This window comes from Danio rerio, chromosome 17 (genome assembly GCF_049306965.1).
Source record: "Danio rerio strain Tuebingen ecotype United States chromosome 17, GRCz12tu, whole genome shotgun sequence".
In the NCBI taxonomy this organism is placed as follows: Eukaryota; Metazoa; Chordata; class Actinopteri; order Cypriniformes; family Danionidae; genus Danio; species Danio rerio.
Genome location: NC_133192.1, coordinates 37,068,891 through 37,090,129, shown reverse-complemented (window position 1 = coordinate 37,090,129; position 21,239 = coordinate 37,068,891). Strand labels below are relative to the sequence as shown.

The window sequence follows — 21,239 nt, the reverse complement described above, 5'->3', positions numbered from 1 at the left end:
GATAATAATAAAAATGATAATAACAATATAATATAATATAATATAATATAATATAATATAATATAATATAATATAATCAAAGCCTATAATAAAAATAATAATAATAATAATAATGATCGTTTTTGTTGTTATATTGTTGTTGTTGGCTATTTCACTGTTCAGAATGCTGAGACAAACCAAATATTGTAAATTCATATAATCATAAGCCTATAATATTATAAATGGCCTGCATGCTTTATGGGAGCGGCAGCCTATAATGAAAATTAAATGCATCAGGTGTCTATAAGAGAAATGAAACTCGTGCATAACAGCTGATAGTGTTTATCTTTCGTTTTCCGTCCCCCCGAGCAAGAAAAGAAACTGATCAGAGTGGCAACTTGACACTGCCCGGCCCCGTCCCGTATAAAAGAGGCGTGTGTTCTCCGGGCTTCAGAATCGACACATCTTCATCATGGTGACATCAAACCAACTTGGCTTTGCTAGACTGTTGATGCAGCTTTGTGTAAAGAACGTTCAAAGTTTCTTTTTAGCGCTGTTGAGATGGCTCTCCATGCAGGTTTCTGGCGCACATGTGCAACAAACTCCTGCTAGAAAGATCAGCCGCCCAGAGAGTCGCACCAGTAAACAGAAAGAGGGATCCAGAGCTCCGTTCACAACTCCAAGCAGTGTAAACTACCATTTCACCCGGCAGTGCAATTACAAATGCGGCTTTTGTTTCCACACCGCGAAGACTTCTTTCGTCTTGCCTATTGAAGAAGCAAAGCGAGGCTTAAGACTGCTGAAAGAAGCAGGTAAACAACTTGTCTCTTAAAAGTGCAGGTGATTAGGGTACAACAAGTCAAATTAATATTAAGATAACCTATACGTTATAATTATAGCCATTTCCCCATGCAGCTGAATGATTACATTATGATTTGCAAACTCTTTCAAGCTTTTTTGAATAGCCAATGCAAATAAGGTGCTAATTTGCATACACTACTTTTATTATTTTTAATTTACGTAATCCAAAACATATGGATTAGGCGAAGTCAGGTTAAAAACTTTAATGTTAACATTGATGTTTTCTTCTTTTTTTCTTTCTTTCTTTCTTTCTTTCTTTCTTTCTTTCTTTCTTTCTTTCTTGACATAGTGCCATATATCAGGCAAATTCTGTGCATAATAATGTTTACTTTATTGTACTTTTTGTTTAAGTATTTAAACATTTTATTATACAGGAATGGAAAAAATAAACTTTTCTGGAGGAGAACCCTTCGTTCATCAGAAAGGCAGTTTTCTGGGAGAGCTGGTGCTGTACTGTAAGCAGGAGCTGCAGCTGCCGAGTGTCAGCATTGTTAGTAACGGCAGTCTGATCAGAGAAAGCTGGTTCCAGAAATACGGTAAGAATCTTTCATGGCCAGCAGAGGGCGGCAGAAGTTACTTGCAAACTTTTAACACAATTCACCCCATTGTAGTTCATAACAGTGTTTAGCTAGCTTCACAAAATAGTTAGATCTGCTTAAAAAAAATTAATAAGCTCCATTTAATAGCCGAATTTAAGAATTTGTTGTCATTTGAGATAAGCATTGCATTGTACTGTCAATTCCCTTATGAAAAATGAACAAAGCATTATATAGTTAACGTATAGTAACCATGTTTTTAGCAAATTAATTGCCTTTTGAATTACATCATACATCATGATTTTTTTTATACAATTCATATTTAATTTAATCTTATTTAGATTTTTATGTCTTTCCTTTAAACATTTTCACAGAAACTGGTCAACATTTAAACCTCTCTAAAATGTTTGTATTTGTGTGTGTGTGTGTGTGTGTGTGTGTGTGTGTGTGTGTGTGTGTGTGTGTGTGTGTGTGTGTGTGTGTGTGTGTGTGTGTGTGTGTGAGAGAGAGAGAGAGAGAGAGAAAGAGAGAGTTTGTCATCTCCTAAATTGTCAATTTATTTTCCACCTTTATTTTAAAGGGGACTACTTGGACATCCTGGCAATATCTTGTGACAGTTTTATTGAAGAGACCAATCAACTTATAGGTCGAGCACAGGGCAGGAAGAGCCATTTGGACAATCTACATAAAGTTCGTAACTGGTGTCGAGAGTATAAGGTGGCTTTCAAAATCAACTCGGTCATCAACACATACAATGTGGAAGAAGATATGACCGAGCAGATCACCGCTCTCAATCCAGTACGTTGGAAGGTAAAAATAATTTTTTGCTTTTTTTTTAAGCAATTGTAAACAAACTGAAAAAAAAATGTAAGGTATGTGTTGAACATTTCAGTGTTTCTACATAGAAATGTCCCTTTTTATTGATGTCACTTGTACAAATTGTAATGTTACAGATTAAAGTTTGTAGTCTTTAATGTAGATTACTTATTTAAAGTAATATATTCTCACTATTGAATTACTTTGACATTTTCTGACCTATGAACTGTCAAAGAAAAGAAAAGAAGAGGGGAAAAAAGAATGAATCCATTATCAACATTGTTGAACTTCAATAACAATAGATGAATCAACAGTTTTAAACACTGTACATTTACAGATTTAAGCCTTAAGCTGGATATTTCACTTCACTTAGAGCTGTTACACACTACATGGAAGGTCATTTTCAAAAATCCATGATATGGGCTCTTTAATTAATTCAAACTACATATAATCCTCTCCTGTCATTGTAACATTTTGTCAAATTTCCCAGCAACTTCTGATTGAAATAATTACTAGACCAGTTTAATATTCAACATACAGATTGACATTTCTCCATCCTTCACTCATCATGCATTTTAAGACAATATTATAATGTCCACGCAGGTCTTCCAGTGTTTGCTAATTGAAGGTGAAAACGCGGGGGAGAACAGTCTTCGCGAGGCAGAGAAATTTGTCATTAGCGATCAGCAATTTCAAGACTTCCTGGAGCGCCATCAGAGCATCCAGTGTCTGGTTCCAGAGTCCAATCAAAAGGTAATTTTGAGGCTCACAGCGCATACTTTGACTCAATTCAGATCAGCATTTCAAAGCAGCTCACAATTTGCAAGATAAAGTGGCTTCAATTTATGGGTAATACTGCAATAAACTTTCAGTTTGAATTCATTACCAAAGCTTTTATGGCTTATAAGTGTGCAGTTTGTGTTTGGAATTTAAATAAGCCTTAAATGGATGCCAGGGACTTGAGTATAGAGCATACTGTAAAACTGATGTAAATTGGTTATTTATTTATCTATTTTTCTTTGTACAGATGAGAGACTCTTACCTGATTCTTGATGAATATGTAAGTGGTTCATATTTTCTTCTCAGCAGCATCCATTAAGTTTTCTTCTCATTACTGTGTGAAGTATTCCTTATTTATTATTAGATTAAGTTGTCATTGGATTTTTTTTTCTCCGTATATTAAATTACGCTACTATTACAGTGTAAATGATTCCTATAAATTGCATTATGTCATCATATCAGTGATGGAGGGATTATAGATAGGGATATAATAAGGCCCGCAGTAATTTGCCTCATTCCAGGCATCAAATGACTTTCTGTCCCTGGATAATCTCTGATCTCTATTAATAACCATGCTGTCTATGCTACATCATCATCTTCGTGAATAGATTTTTTTAAATCCTCCATATCTGATGCCACAGATGCGCTTCTTGGATTGCAGAGAGGGAAGGAAAGATCCATCAAAGTCCATTCTGGATGTTGGTGTGGAAGAAGCCATCAAGTTCAGCGGTTTTGATGAGAAGATGTTTCTCATGAGAGGAGGAAAATATGTGTGGAGCAAAGCAGATATGAAACTGGAATGGTGATCGTCATTAATTTTGCTTAATTTAAATTCTACAATATTGTTACAGATTATCCATAAGCTGATATAGGTGCATAAATGTTGGTATATTCCTCTTGTTTTATTGCACTGATATAGATATATACAGATTATTAATATATATAGATAAATAGGATATTTTAATATCTTTTATTTTGTTCAGTATTTGCATTGCAGTGCACTATTTTTTATTCTTAATATGCTTTTATGTAATTGCTGAGGAAAACTAACAACAAGTTAATAAACTTACATTGATTAAGTGCACTTTAAAAGCATGCAAGCACTTTGATTAATTAGTAAATAAGATTTCATTAGTTTGCATGTATTGCACATTTTCATTAAAGGAAAATGTAAAGGAATTGTTCCCATTTTATAGGGAAATCTGTTAAGTGTTTGTAATATTTAATGAAACTTTTGGTTTATTTTTTAATATTTAAAGTGAAAATGTAACTTTATTGTATTTGATATTAAATTAGTTTTTTTTTTATTTTGGAAATAAATATTTTTTTTACATTAACAACATCTTTTTGCTCATTTATAGCCAATATAATGGTTCGAGGTTCTCAAATAAGAAAATAAGGCTATCATAAATAGAATAGGCCAATGCCATATTTTATTTTAAAAAGATGTTTATGATTTTAAAAGACTTTTCCCCAAAATCACTGCTCAGTACTGTCATATAATACATTTACATGTTCAAACTACGTTATTATAATTAATCATTTTAGTTTTCACATTATAATTTTTAAATAAATCTTAAAAAAAAAAAAAAATATATATATATATATATATATATATATATATATATATATATATATATATATATATATATATATATATATACAATAAGTATATATTGTGTTTTTCTTCTTTTTGAAATATTTCCAAATGATGTTTAAAGAGCCCATATTATACATGAAATAGGGTCATATATTGGTTGTAAGGGTCTCCAACAACAGTTTAATATGCATGCAAGGTCAAAAAACACTTTCATGGTCTTATAATCTGCATTTATTTTTACCTAATTATCCCAGCGACTCCTGTATGAATCGTCCAGAGATTCATTTGTTGCCAAACCCCTGTCGTGATTGGTCGATTGCCTTCAGTCAAGAGAGTGAAATGCCCAACAGCTAATCAGCAATATAGAAAGTATTCACAGTTCATACACGCTCGATAGTGTAGGCCTGGACTTTAGCTGCCACACACACACAAAAACACACACACACCTCCGGACGACAATGCTCCCGCTTCCGCCCGCACTGCCAGGTTTAGCCTGAACCCGACCGCTCCCGCTTATATGAAGAATTTGTTGTCCCGGTGCCCGACCCGCCCCGTTTTCTGCCCGCCGCGCCCGATCCCGCTAAAGAGCGGGGGAGAACAAAACCAAAAATCACCCAGCTATACAGTCCAGACAGCCAAGCTGTCTGTATAAACACACACACAGCACCAAGCACACACACACAGACAAAGTTCTCTCTCTCTCTCTCTCTCTCTCTCTCTCTCTCTCTCATACGCGCGCACACACACACACAAGCAACAAGCAGACACACAAGCAAAGCTCTCTCTCTCTCTCTCATTCGCATGGCAATATCTGTGATATTGCTAGACAGCCCGCTCCCGTCCCAAATTAAACCCGTTACCGACCGCTCCCGCGATTTATTCGGAAATTTATTCCAGCTCCGCAGAAATCTGGCGCTGGGACAGCCGCGGGAATGCAGACCTCTACCACGGAGCTCCGTAAACAAAGCAGCACGCGTCGCGTTTTTAACGTGACTTTGCACGCGATAAGAGAATATAGCGAGTTAACCTGATACAGTACACGCGGTTACAAGTAACAAATCACAACTAAATACATTTGCAAGCTAGAGTCAACGAGGAAACAACTTTAATCGCACATACTTACACTTGAGAAATGGAGGAAGAAAACCATCCTGACGTCCATCAGTAAGTTACTCTTTACTGATCCTTCCTTTAACAAACGCAGATGAAGTTTTCTTTGTACCATGTAGTTTCCAGAAGTTTCCAACTGCTTGGTTATAATGCTGAGGTTTCATCTTTGGGTGGAGACTCAATATAAAATCCATCTGCAGTGTGACTTCAATCGACCGGCATGTTTGTGTGTGTGTGTTTGTGGGTGTGTGTGTGTCTGGGTTTCTGCGTCAGAGGGCGTGGACTCAGGTTTGAAATCTCCCGGGTTTGCGCGTGCACGTGAATAACTTGGTTTTGTTCGTACGTCATGGCAAAACACCTAATGACTCGGTATCAAGGCGACTCGTTTGAAGCACTATGAGTCGACTCTTTTATAGATGAATCAACCGTTTTAAACACTGTATTCTTACAGATTTAAGCCTTAGCTGGATACTTCACTTCAATTAGAGCTGTGTTACACACTACATGGAGGGGAATTTTCAAAAACCCATAATATGGGCTCTTTAACAGAGCAAGGATATTTTCACAATATGTCTGAAAATACTTTTTCTTCTGGATAAAGTCTTATTTGTTTTATATTTATTTATTTATTTATTTTGTTTTGTTTTAAATTTTTTTAAACACCACTTTAGGGACAAATTTATTTGCCCCTTTAAGCTATATTTTTCCTTAATAGTCTACAGAACAAACCACTGTTATACAATAACTTGCCTAATTACCCTAACCTGCCTAACCAAATTAACCTAATTTAACCTTTAATGTCACTTTTAACTGTATAGAAGTGTCTTGAAAAATATCTAGTCAAATATTTTTAAATAAATCAATTATTTGAGATGCCTTAAAATTTCACTCACTGAAATTACTGAGGTGACGCAGTGGCGCAGTAGGTAGTTCTGTCGCCTCACAGCAAGAAGGTTGCTGGTTTGAGCTAATTTGAGCTGGCTCGGTTGGGTCAGTTGGCGTTTCTGTCTGGAATTTCATGCTGGCATGTTCTCTCTGCGTTCGCGTGGGTTTCCTCCGGGTGCTCCGGTTTCCCCCACAGTCCAAAGACATGCAGTACAGGTGAATTTTGTAGGCTAAAATGTTTGTTGTGTATGAGTGTGTGTGGATTTTTACACAGGGCATCCGCTGTGTAAAAACATGCTGGATAAGTTGGTGGTTCATTCCGTTGTGGCGACCCCGGATTAATAAAGGGACTCAGCCGAAAAGAAAATGAATGAATGAATGAAATTATTGAGGCAGCACTGTGGCACAGTGGGTAGCGCTGTCACCTCACAGCAAGAAGGTGCTGGTTCGAGCCTGGGCCTGGGTAAGCTGGCATTTATGTGTGGGTTTCTCCCACGTGCTCCGGTTTCCCCGAAAGTCCAAAGACATGCACTATAGGTGAATCTGGTAAGCTAAATTGTCCGTAGTGTGTGTAAATGTATGGGTGTTTCCCAGTGATGGGTTGCAGCTGGAAGGGCATTCGCTGCGTAAAACATATGCTAGATAAGTTGGTGATTCATTTCGCTGTTGCAACCCCAGATTAATAAAGGGACTAAGCCAAAAAGAAAAGAATGAATGAAATAAAATTAAGTGTTATTACAACAACTGTATTGTTGTTTTCAGTAATATTTTGCATTATATCAACTTGTTCAAGAAGTCTTGACTTACAATATAAGTACAGTCAACTTATAATAATTTAAAATTAAGTTAAACAAACTTACATTGGTTTACATTCATTCTGACATGGTGGTGCTTCACAGAATGACATGCTTAATACAATAAACACCAATACTTAACATCAAGTACACAAACAAAAAACTGGGGAAAAATATTTTTAAAAATTAATATTATTAATAATTAGTAAAATAATAATAATAATAATTAATAATAATCCATTGGTCAACTACATTTATTATGTAACTGAATTGCTTCAAGCACAAAAGTACATTTATAACGATTTGTGGAACATAAGTAATCTACCCAGCACAACTCCTGATTTGAGGCACTTTTAAAGATTCTGTCCATATAGATATGTTACACTTTTAGTTAAAAACATAAGAATTAACTGCATTTAAATCGGCCCGTAGCCAGGGGAGGGTTCGTATGATTCGAAAGATCACCCCTCTACAAAGTTCAGAATTTAGCTCCTATACAAGCACTTTTGTCACTTTTTTTACAGTATGCCCTCATAAATTGTGAATATAACCAATAGAAGGCAGCTTTAAGACAAATGTAATGTTTCATTATTCAAATGGACAGATTCTGACTGAGGAAATGAACTTGCCAGTTTGTTATTTGCCAATAGGTAGGCCCACATGGAACCTGAGCATGCAGAAATCTGTAGTTTTCCACAGATTTTTAGCCCATCATTAAGTTTATTCAAGTTTATTTATTTTATAAATTGAATTGAATTTAATTATTTATTCACTTGTGTAACATATTTATTCAGTTTTTTAATTAATTTCAGTAATATTATTAACAAATAAGAATATGTTTATATGGTTTATTTACAATACAGTTTGTATATTTTTTATATTTATTTATATATATATATATATATATATATATATATATATATATATATATATATATATATATATATATAAGAGAGGACTTTCTTTGTTTACCAATCAAGGTGATCTTATTGAATTTGCATTGTAAACATTCAATCAAAGTTATAAAAAGTCTTATTTTTTATTTCATATATTTAAGTTTTTAGTTATGATAATCTCAAAATCATTTAGCATTAATCCACAGATCTTTTACAAAATTCTGCGCAGAAATATGTAAAACGTCCACAGATTCTTTCAGGCCCTATAGGCTACAGTTTTTAATTTAAAAAAAAAGTTTTAACACATTCCTAATTGTTTTTGTTTTGTTTTGCTTTTAAAATTATAATAATTGTGTATTTTAAAAGCAAGCATATTTTCATATTTCTTTGCTCAACATTTTTTTATGAAAAATTAAAAAGAAAAAAAGAAAAAAAGCTCAACATTATTTATACAACGGTTATAACATAGTTTAAATGCACATTTGTAAATAAACACATTCATGGGAAAATAGAATTGAAGACAGACAAAAATGTATGAAATACTTTTGTTGCATCAAATAATGTGGTTATTATAATCACCATCTGACAAGATGATCCAGTAAGATTGGTGTTTAAAATGTCACTAAAATGCAGTATTTGAACCTCATAATTTAATAGAAAACTAGGCGAATTAAGTCCACTTTCTGAGAAAAAAATAAAAAAGAACTACTCCTTTCAATAGGCTGGCTACGGGCCTGACCTCAACACATCTCCCTTTATTTGAAAGGGTTCCAAATATCTTTTTCAAGAGCACCGTGGCAGTTTGTGTGTATTGCTCCCAACAGAGGGCGCTAGAACTGCACTTTTTCTTCTCTCTCACACAAACACACACGCGCGCACGCTCACCGCATATATAGACATACAGGCTGTCTGTACAGCATAGCACTAGGAAATACTCCGACTAATGGCGTCTTCACAGCGCGTCCGACAGATCAGCTGATTCTCATATCTGCCTGCAAAACTACATGAACACATAAGGTAAAACCCTCTTACAGTTTTGGATGGCCATGCTTAATGTGTCCGTTTTAAACTACAGTGTTTTCTTATCCACTGTACACGCCAGTATATTGACTTTCAGTAATGCAGTAGCATTTGTGCAGCGTTCATCCTTTTAAAGGCAAATGTAAATATCAGCAGGTCAGTATAGATCATGAAATGTCGGTTTTATTTTATTTAGCAACGCTTCACGACCTACGTTTAGCCATAACGGGCAAATCTCCACTTTCTTCCTGGATGTGCTGCCCCCGTGCAGATTTGTTTACCCGTTTGATGTCTAAATATGGCTGTTTGCTGTTATTATGTAGGTGCATCTTTTCTATCACGTTGAGGTTGGCTGGCTTTTATATTATTTTGTGCCTCCTATGAAGATAACAGTTCTTGTCATCTTGATGTGCGAAAAATGCTGCTGTGGTGCCCCCAAAAAACTGCCTAGGCAGCGGTACACTCTGTTTCGGGATCATGGGACCCTTGGCCCGTCCGGTCAGATGATGCAAATATCTGAAATGGCCCATTCTTGGTGTTTTTTTAATGAGTGGATGTGCTTTAGTTCATGTGTCGGTGCTCTGTACGTAGTGTAGGATGGTGGTTGTGTTTCATAGCTTGACAGTAGGTTAAGTTTTGACATTAACAACCCATGGAAAGACAGTAGCTTTGAGTTATGAAGATTTTCAATGCTTTTTAAAAATCTTTTTAAAAAATTTGAAACACTAAGTAGTGTTTGGGAAAGACTGAACTGGGTACCATGGGTTGGAAAAGCTGTATGTTTGATCCAGTGGTCACCAAACTTGTTCCTGGAGGGCCGGTGTGCTGCAGATTTTAGCACCTACCCTAATCAAACACACCTGAACAAGCTGGTCTTACTAGACACTTGAAACATCCTATCAGGTGTGTTGAGGCAAGTTGGAGCTAAACCCTGCAGGGACACCGGCCCTCCCGGACTGAGATTGGTGACCTACTGCACTATGTTGAATTTTAAAGTGTATCTGTTGACATGTCATGGTAAGGGGTTTGTGTTAGGGTGTACATTTGTTTTGAAAGTTGGTTGGAATCAACTGTAAGAGGTGAAGACCTTAACTTTAACATTATATTATATTATATTATATTATATTATATTATATTATATTATATTTCTTACTCACTATCCTTCGGCTTAGACCCTAAATTATCAAGGCTTGCCACAGCGGAATGAACCTTTAATTACTCTGGTATATGTTTTATGTGGTGAATGCCCTTCCAGCCACAACCCAGCACTGGGAAACACCCATATTATATTATATTATATTATATTATATTATATTATATTATATTATATTATATTATATTATATTATATTGTTATATTATAACAAAAAGTGCTTAATTATATTTTAATTACTTTTAATATCAAAATGCCAGTTCATCAAGTCCACACAGTAAGTTAAAAATTTTAGCATGACCTTTCAAAGGGATAGTTCACCCAAAATGACACTCTCAGACCATCCAAGATGTAGGTGACTTGTTTCTTTAGTAGATTTTAGCTGGTATCCATATAATGAAATATAGTGGATGCTCGGCATGGGCCAGTATAAGATTCTGACGGTATGATAACCTTGGATAAAATATTACAGTTTCCCGGTATCACGTTATTGTGATTATTACTGTGATTACTAAAATAAGTTCTTTTTAAATGTCCAAAATACTTTGGACCAGTAGCTTTTAATGTAGAGTTTTTTTTTTCTGTTGGAGATACTGTTGCAAAAAAAACTAAATAAAATAGTTGTGAAAAAAATGTAAAAAAACAAACAAAAAACAAACAAACAAACAAGCAAATAAAACTTACATATACCTAAGGAACGGTACAGAAAACTGGCGGTTTTAAAACCTTGAATTTTTCAAACCATGGTAACCACACTTATCACACTGAGAAATCATAAATATCAGTGTTAGTTAAGGGGAAATATCAGTATTAGTTAAGGAGGTTGTTAAAGTTAGCATCTTTCTGTGAGAGCCCTGGTTTGGTTTCTTTACAGGGTACAGTTGCAGTTTTCCATAACAGTTTCAGTCAGTTTGCAAGAAAACAAGGAAAACTCTTTACTCCCATTGGTCTGTTCGAGTAACTAGTGGCTGCAATGCTTTGACAACACCACATGTTGCTAACTGCAAGTGTTTACATATCCCAGTGCCTGTGTCAGCCTTCTAGTATTTGTCAACACTCTACATTCATTAATATGCGGAATCCAAATCCTAATTCAGACAAGATTACTATTTAATGATTTATTCAGAGTTTTACATTTTGCAAAATTCTGAGCAGTCTGAGTGTTACGAACATTTGACATGTTTTTCTCTCATATTCTGTTTTTCTTTCTTTTTTTTCAGATATTAATAATCGAAATCATGACTGATCAAATGAATTCAAGAAACATATGGATAATATAAAAATATATAAAAAATATTACAAATATATTTTATATATTTCTTTCTTTAAGATATTGATAATCAAAAAGCATGACTGATCAAATTAATTCTCAAAACATTTCTGTTTTAATTTTACATTCAGCTTTTTCTTACTTAATACAAATATATTTTCAGGTATGGTGTTAATAATAATATTTTTAAATAAATTTAAACAGTAATTGAGTGATACAACAACTTCTTTACAGCTAAACTGCACTGCATACATTGGATTTATTAATCCAAAATTCTATGACATTATAATGTGACTATGAATTTTAGTTTTATTATACAATTTAGTAATTAATCCATGTTTTCCACAGGCCTTTTGATTTGTCTGTTGAATGTTTTAGCCAAGAATGTGAGCTGTTGTTATAATCATTTTATAGGCACACATACTTTTGAGAAAGTTTTGTAAGTGTGAGAATGGCTCTGTGTTTACAAAGGGGACAGTATTTATCTGAAGAGTGTTATCTTAGTGCTGGATTTGACTATGTGCTTGACAGAGTATTTAAAGCAACTCCATCTGTGCCTCATTCTGCCTTTCGGGAAAAACTATTCTATGCACTTTGAATTTAAAAACAGCATGTGCAATATATATATATATATATATATATATATATATATATATATATATATATATATATATATATATATATATATATATATATATATATATATATATATATACACGTACGTATGTCGCATACAGTGCATGGGGTCATTAACATTACTGAAATATTTATTTGATATCATTAAATATCAAATAAATATCATTACTGAATTACAAATCCAGCACTAAGATAACACTCTTCAGATAAATACTGTCCCCTTTGTGAACACAGAGCCATTCTCACATCTACAAAACCTTCTCAAAAGTATATGTGCCTATTAAATGATTAAAACAACAGCTCACATTCTTGGCTAAACATTCAACAGACAATTCAAAAGGCCTGTGGAAAACATGGATTAATTAATAAATTGTATTATAAAACTACAATTCATGGTCACATTATAATGTCATAGAATTTTGGATGAATAAATCCAATGTATGCAGTGCAGTTTAGCTGTAAAGAAGTTGTTGTATCACTCAATTACTGTTTAAATTTAGTTTAAAAAAACTTTATTAACACCATACCTGATAATATATTTGTATTAAGTAAGAAAAAGCTGAATGTAAAATTAAAACAGAAATGTTTTGAGAATTAATTTGATCAGTCATGCTTTTTGATTTTCAATATCTAGAAGAAATATATAAAATGTATTTTTTAATATTTTTAAAATATTTTTATATTATCCATATGTTTCTTGAGTTCAATATATATATATATATATATATATATATATATATATATATATATATATATATATATATATATGTGTGTGTGTAAATAAATATATTTCAATAATGTTAATGACCCCATGCACTGTATGCGACATACAGTTTTGCAACTTCACACAAAAACAGAAGAACAGAGATAAGATAAAAGCGTTAGGCATAACAGTCAGAATGACACTCCCAAAATGAGGACATGTCTTTCCATGCCATAAATAGTCTTTCTGAAGTACAACAGTATTCGCCCTTCAGAAAGTGAAATCAGTGATGGCTTGAATAGCAAACAAAAAACAGACTCTGACTTTTCTCTTTATTTCCATTGTTTACAGTAGCCCACAAATGCTACAGTTCAGCCAAAGGTTGTGTTGACCCAGCAGCAGCAGTAGCAAGCAAATTAAATAATAATAATAATAATAACAATAATAATAATAGTGCAAACATAGTGCTACCCCCATGAAATAGCTTAAAAATGTCAGTCTAGTGAAAAACAATTCTCGTTCAAGTAGCCGATAGAAACAGATTGTGTATGTATAGGGGCACAAGGCAGTAATTAAAGGACTAATCTTTGATTCAAAAAACAGAACCAGCAGCTAGCTTTCTGCAGCTCTCAGATAGTCACCCAGTGAAACTAAGCAAGCACTGCGTCTGGTCAGTACTTGGATGGGAGACCACCATGGGAAAGCTAGGTTGCTGCTGGAAGTGGTTTTAGTGAGACCAGTAGGGGGTGCTCAGCCTGAGGTCTGTGTGGGTCCTAATGCCCCAGTATAGTGAAGGGAAGTCTATACTGCTCTTTGAGCGCCGTCTTTTGGATGAGAAGTTAAACCGAGGTCCTGACTCTATGGTTGTTAAAAATCCAGAATGTCCTTCAAAAAGATTGCATCTTGTCCAAATTTGCCTACTGGTCTCTTTCCATCTGGGCATTCTAACCGTTAGTTATGGGTCGTTCATGAACGATTCGTTCATTTTGAATGAATCTTCAATATGACTCGGGAACTACGAGTCCTCTCAGGGAGTGATTCGTTCATCCGCGTGTGCGTACATTTATGCAGGTGGTATTGTTCATTTCAAGTCTTTTGAGTCGTTCATCACAGAAAGGCAGAAGCCAATCATTTGCGTTTAGAGCCGGAAAAAGAGTTGATCCGTTCACCTCTTGAGTCCTGTATCGGGTCAGAGTCATTCGTTCATTACGGGCCAATAACATGCATTTTTAGCCGGAAAAAGAACAATACCTTCTTAGACAAAAGAGCAGGTAAACATTGAGTTATTATTTTCTCCTTTTTATAGTATTCTATTTATGAATTATTTGTCATGTGATCAACCTTTTGGGCTAGTTGTAGATGTGTTTGGAAGCAATTCATAACATTTTAATAATATTTTGGCAAATTGAACCAAATGAAAAAATTGACTCGAAAAAAGATGATCTTGATGAACGAAACTCCGAGTCAGTAAAATGATCCGAACTTCCCATCACTACCAACCATCCCCATATCATAATTGGCAACATCACCCTGTCTCCTCCACCATTCAGCTGGTGTGTGATGTTCAGTCTGGCGCAATATGGCTGCCGTCATGTCATCCAGGTGGATGCTGCACACTGGTGGTGGATGAGGAGATTCCTCTTAAAAAATGTGTAAAGTGCTTTGAATGTCCAGCATTGTGCTATATAAATGTAAGGAAATATTATTATTATTATTATTGTTATTATGATTCTTATTATTATAATTATTATTATTCAATTTAAAGAACATGATAAAGTGAAATGATGAACTTATTTTTTTAAATAAACCGTACCATTGTCATTAGCAGGTTGTCATTAGCAGAGACTGAAAGACATGTAATGTTTGTAACATCAAAAAAATTTTGTGTTGGTGGTCCTCCAGCAACATGGTTGAGAAACACTGATATAAAACATTCAATTGACAATTAAATCATTTAAATAATGAATAACTTAGTCAACTGGTAATCATTTATTTTAAAAAGTTAATATACAATTAATTGTGTAGCCCTACAGTAGCAATACCCTCAAATGTGTGTTAGTAACATTTGTTCATTAAAAACAATAAGGTGTTACACTTCATTTGCTTGATGGCCTGACCTGGTCATATTGAATATTTAGCAACTCTTCCTGGCTGTCACATTTAATCCACCTGACTGCAACTGTGTCTTACGGTGATGTCGTAATGGACATTACCGTAAGACACAATCTACTGTAGCTTTGCTAATGTGATTGAACCTAGATGAGCTACGCAGACCAGCACACTCCATTTTAAGCATAATACGGCCTTGTTTGACCTTTCAAACTTTCCAAACTCATACATCTGATGCAGTAAATGTGTTCCAGAGCACTTAAAGCTGTGAATTGAGATGCAAGGCTCCATTTTCCAATTTAATTACAAAAGGCAGTATGGCAACAGACGGTTTAACTCTGGAACTTATTGCCATGGCAACTGATGAATAATGAAGGACAATCAACTTTTCCATTCGTATATTGTTTACCTCAAGATATCAGTTACTGCTGAATACCAATTCCAAACTGTTATTGCAGAAGAGATCGTTTTTTGCAAAAAGCAAGTGTTAAGGGGTTTTCGCTGAAATGTGAGAGTTGCCTAAATGCAGCCCCTTAATAAAACATTACAGTGTTTTCTCTATTAGTCAGCCATCATTGCCTATCGGTGATATCAAAAGCTGCATTGTTGCTGCCCATCAGCTGTGGATGAGGAAGGAGTTATTATGGCCAAGCTTTTTAATGCAGACATGAGACTGGCTCATGGCAGTAGGTGACCTCAGCTGGGTTCACATCTGATTGAGTCAGATATTTCCCAGGATAAGTCCCAGTTGCCTCGTGTACAAAAGCTGCATATGTGCAAAATCATTTTCCAAAGTGAGTGTGCCAGGAACACCTTGGGATTCAGGAAATAAATAAATGGGTCACTGCAATAGACTCAAGCAATTCAACGTTATTATCAGGTTAAACTGGTCTGGTGGATCTGCTACTGAAAGAACTGTCGAATTTGTTGGGATGGGTGATATAGACTTAAACTGTCACTGTCTGTTTTATTGGAATAATATTGACAATGTCATTGACGATAACTCATATGCATCCACAGAGAGACAAAGAGTCCTGTATAATAGTACAGTATTCATTTATGTAATTCTTTTTAGCAAAAGTAAATTACAACATTGCACCATCTTGAGTGTTTTTTATAAGAATAAGTTAATTAGGTACATCTTACTAGTACCAGGTTGGTTCCCATTTTGCCTGCAGAACTGCCTTAATGCTTCGTGGCACAGATTCAACAAGGTACTGGAAATATTTCTAAAAGATTTTGGTCCAGATTGACATGATAGCATCATGCAGTTTCTGCAGATTTGTCCGCTGCACATTCATGATGCGAATCTCCTGTTCCACTACATCCCAAATGTCCTTTGAGATTGAGATCTGGTGACTGTAGAGGCCATTTGAGTACAGCGAACTCATTGTCATGTTCAAGAAACCAGTCTAAGATGATTCACGCTTAATGACATGGCGCATTATCCTGCTGCAATTAGCCATCAGGAGATGGGTACACTGTGTACATTAAGGGATGGACATGGTCAGCAACAATACTCAGGTAGGCTGTGGCATTGACACGATGCTCAATTGGTACTAATGGGCTTAAAGTGTGCCAAGAAAATATCCCCCACACCATTAATCCACCACCACCAGCCTGAACCATTGATACAAGGCCGGATGGATACATGCTTTCATGGTGTTGACACCAAATTCCCTACTATCCCAATGCTGCAGCAGAAATCGAGACTCATCAGGCCAGGCAACATTTTTCCAATCTTCTATTGTCCAATTTTGGTGAGCCTGTGCAAATTGTAGCTGACAGGAGTGGCCCCCGATGTGGTCTTCTGCCCATTGGCCTCAAGTTTCAACGTGTTGTGCGTTCAGAGCACCAACGATAATCTCAGTTAAAACGATCACTTTTAATGCAATTTCAGTTAAATAAAGACTGGAAAAACACTGTCTGGTCTGATAGGTCTTAATTTTTGCTGCGAATGGTAGGTTCAGATTTTGGCATCAACACAATGAAAGCATGAATCCATCCTGCCTTTTATCAATGGTACAGGCTGGTGGTGGTGTAATGGTGTGGGGGATATTTTCTTGGCACACTTTGGCCCATTAGTATCAACTGAGCACAATTGAGCAATTAAACGCCACAGCCTACCTGAGTATTGTTGCTGACCATATCCATCTTTTTGTGACCACAGTGTACTCATCTTCTGATGGCTACTTCCAGCAGGATAACACGCCATGTCATAAAACGCGAATCATCTTAGACTGGTTTCTTGTACATGACAATAAGTTTCTGTAAATTCTCATAAACTCTTTGTAAATTGGAAAATTTCCCAGATGAAGTTTCCAACGAATATTTTTGGAAATTGTTTGAAAATTTACAGGGCATTTTCAACTTTTTTTTGCACCCCCATGAAACTACATCTGGTCACAAAAAGAAGTGATGTTGAACACTTGACATGTTATGAAGTGAATTTGAAGTAAGAGTAAGGATAATCCTACTCTTCCTATAATCTGTCGATCTGGTTACTGAATCTGAAAAGCCAAATTTTTTACTTTCATGTCCTTTTTAAACCTGTACTGTGTTTTCATTAGGCTGACCAAAAAATGCTACATTCTAAAAAAAAAATCTGGTTGTGAAACCTGACATTGGGTTAAATATAAACAAACTTGACATTGGGTTGCAACAAACCAGCTATTTTTAGTGTGAGTACAAGTGTAAAATATTTGGAGCTTGGACACTTATGACCCCTTTCAAAGCTTGTTAAAAATAAACCTACAGTAAAAAGTGAACACATGTGATCACAAGAGACTCATTTGAACATGCGTCTTCGCTGCTTTCATTTGAGTGGATCCCTAAAATCGCATGTTAATAACACTGACACACTTTCATTCATTCATATTCTTGTCGGCTTAGTCCCTTTATTAATCCGTGGTCGCCACAGCGGAATGAACTGCCAACTTATCCAGCAAGTTTTATGCAGTGGATGCCCTTCCAGCCGCAACCCATCTCTAGGAAACATCCACACACACATTTACACACACACTCATACACTACGGACAATTTAGCCCACCCAGTTGACCTGTACCGCATGTCTTTGGACCGTGGGGGAAACTGGAGCACCCAGAGGAAACCCACACGAAGGCAGGGAGAACATGCAAACTGATCCGAGGTTCGAACCAGCAGCCTTCTTGCTGTGAGGCGACAGCACTACCTACTGCGCCACTGCCTCGCCCATTGACATGCTTGTTTTTAATTTTTTAAGACGTTGCACTGTTTGGAAGTTTCAAAGTGGGTCATCCCAAATCTAAAAACTGTTGGTAACCAACTTCAAGTTCACGCTGTGTGTGATGTTTGGCCTTTTGGTGAACAAGCTTGTTGCAGGTTTGCCTGATGTGAAACAGTTAACTGCAGTGTACTGTACCTATTTGACGGGTGTTATTTTTTATTCATTCGCTTCTCACAGTTGGTACCCACTCAAAACCTGGCAGCTCACACCAGCCCTGTAGCATCAAGCATAGCCACATGTGGCTGGTGATAGAATGAGACATTTGCATGTTAATAGCTCGATGGCAACGTGTGAACTCATCAGGCACTGATGGCTGTAAACCCATGCAGAGCTTTGCCTCACTTTGCCTCACAAAACACAACACTGTCCAAATTCTAAAAGCCAAAGTGATGGGGAATGCAGCAATAAATAAGCTAATTTTCATTGTGATTAAAATGGTATGCCCCTGTTTGTGGTGTTCGATTCACTGTTTTATGCAGTCATTTTACTTTTTTAGAACATAAACACACTAAAAATGAAAAAAAAAATCTTTGAAAATGTGGTTTATTCTTTTTCTATTTTCTATGTAATTTTTAACTGGAATCATTGCAGATACAGAAACCGCAAATCAGGATAGAGTATATTATGCACAGCTAATGTTTCTTTCCATCCCGATAAACTTCCGGTCAATGGTTAATGTGACTTTTTAAAATTTTATATAGTTCCTTTTACAGCATCAATGTTGTAATGTAATTAAAATATAATCAGTTAAACAGACTTCAGCATTTATTTAGTTGTTCAAGCGTCAAACGAGAAGAAAAGCTGATTACACGTATTTGCCCATCAAGATTAGCAGGCTAGCGCAAAAACACCATTGAAAATACTGGAGTAAAATAAATGTTCATATTTTAAAGACATAGCGCAGGAAAATTAAATTTAATGCAGTGCTTCTTGTAAAATCTGAGACCCACTTTCTATCATATATCAATCAGACAGTTGAAGATTAACAGACCTTATACAAATTTTATTAAGGCATACAGTTCAGCGGAAGTGCTTGACCCAGCTAACTGACAAACTCCTTCCGCATACTTCTGCATATACCCTATTGAATTGACCAAGTTGCTGACTTCTATATGCAAATACTTTTGTTTTATTTATTTATTTTTATGTAACATTTGCATTTCCTTTCACAATATTTTTTGTTGGGCCTGTATTCATTAGTTTTTGATTTTTCTTATATTTTATTAACACCTTACCCTCTGATATTCACACTGTAGTATCCCTGAGTGTTTTTAAATCATCTCTAGTAACTTACTTTTTTAAGGTAGCATTAACTTGATTTTATGATCTTACTTTTGACTATTTTATGATTTTTAGATCTATTACTATTATTATTTTATGCATTTTAATTATGTTGTATTATAATTTTTTTTCATTCATCCTTGTGTCTTTTACTGCTGTACATTTTATGTCTGCAAAGTGCCTTGAGATGTCACTTTTAAAGGCGTATATAAAATTAACGTTTATTATTATTATTGTTTTTATATTTTAATATTATATTAATCTCTTTTAGATATATCTTTTTAACTATCACATATGAATTTTACTTCGGTTTAAGGCTGATTTATACTTCTGCACGAAGCACATGCATATGCTCCGGCACAGCCTTAGTATGGTCACATAGCCCTCGTCGTGGCTGACGCCAACGCGCACCTCTCAAAAAATGTAACTACAGTACATGTTGCAACGATGCATAGCACAAGCTCTGTGATAGGCCCGCTTGGTAGTGAGATCGAGAGCCACGCAAACCCGTTGGAGCGAGTGTTTACAAGTGTCGAGTCCCGTGAAGTAGCTCTAGATGAAAAGTGTTGTTTTGAGTTCACCTTATGATTAAAGTTTTAGCTGCTTGTAGCGGTCAGACAGAACAAAACAACAACAACACAACAGCATGCAGAAGTATAAATGCACAGCTACGCGCAAGGCAGGCGCTGTGGGTCATGCTGATCACTCGACACAGAAAACCAGTCTTTACTCTCTTATCTATTGCCACAGTCGAATGAACCGCCAACTACCCAGAGGCAGCCCACGCCAACATGGGGAGAACATGCAAACCCCACAGAGCCCCTGGCCTGGTACTCGAACCAGTGACCTTATTGCTGTAAGGCGGCAATGCTAACCACTAAGCCACCATGCTGCCCTCATTAGTGTATAATTAAACTATGAATTATTTGAATACACAAATAAATAACAATAATCAGGATATGAGATGGCTTACTTGCTTATACAAGATTTTTTTGCCATACTGTATCTCCCAGCCCTATTTATTGCGCATAACTTATCTCACCTTTTTCAGCTACTTAAATCTTCTCACCATTTTTCAAATGCTTGTTAGCTGCTGGGGCTTCACGCCACATTTTTACTAGAACTTTGATTGTCTCAGCAAACCAGTGAAATCTGACTCATCCGCTGAGCTGCAAAAAATACCTCTTTAAACACAGGAGATCAGTTCTGTAAGGTTTTTATGTGAGACAGAACATTTTGTGCCTACTTTTTTTATTTGTTTTTCGCACAATAAGGTAATAATAAATTATTTTTAAGACAGTCATTCAGTTTCTACTCAACTGTGAGATGCTGCACTGTGTGTCAGGCTAGGACAATAAGGAATTTGTGTATAAATTGTCCCCCAGAAAGGGTGTGTTTGCTAAAGAAGACTAGTTAGGGCACATCCTGACCTCAACGGCTGTGATTCAGAGCTTGTTATTCACAGCTGTTGCCTATAGGCTACTACTGTACTCTTCATTATAAAGTTTTTGAAGTAACGATGGAGAAAATGTGCATTTGAATCTTG

General features: G+C 35.6%; 2 protein-coding genes across 4 annotated transcripts in view; both read left to right on the top strand.

Moving 5' to 3' along the window:
- Positions 1-431: 431 nt before the first annotated feature.
- On the top strand, positions 432-4,309 carry rsad2 (radical S-adenosyl methionine domain containing 2). The gene is given in 6 exon segments (NM_001025556.1): positions 432-791; positions 1,215-1,376; positions 1,957-2,186; positions 2,796-2,945; positions 3,220-3,252; positions 3,614-4,309. Coding segments are annotated over 6 exon segments (1,080 nt in total). The 5' UTR covers positions 432-451; the 3' UTR covers positions 3,779-4,309.
- A 4,862-nt stretch (positions 4,310-9,171) lies between these two features.
- rnf144aa (ring finger protein 144aa) overlaps positions 9,172-21,239 on the top strand; it is a 71,165-nt gene continuing 59,097 nt past the window's right edge. For all 3 annotated transcript variants that reach the window (XR_012392812.1, XR_012392811.1, XM_005158736.6), the window contains exon 1: positions 9,172-9,274. The gene's annotated coding sequence lies outside the window, so the exon portion shown is untranslated. The remainder of the gene's footprint in view (positions 9,275-21,239) is intronic.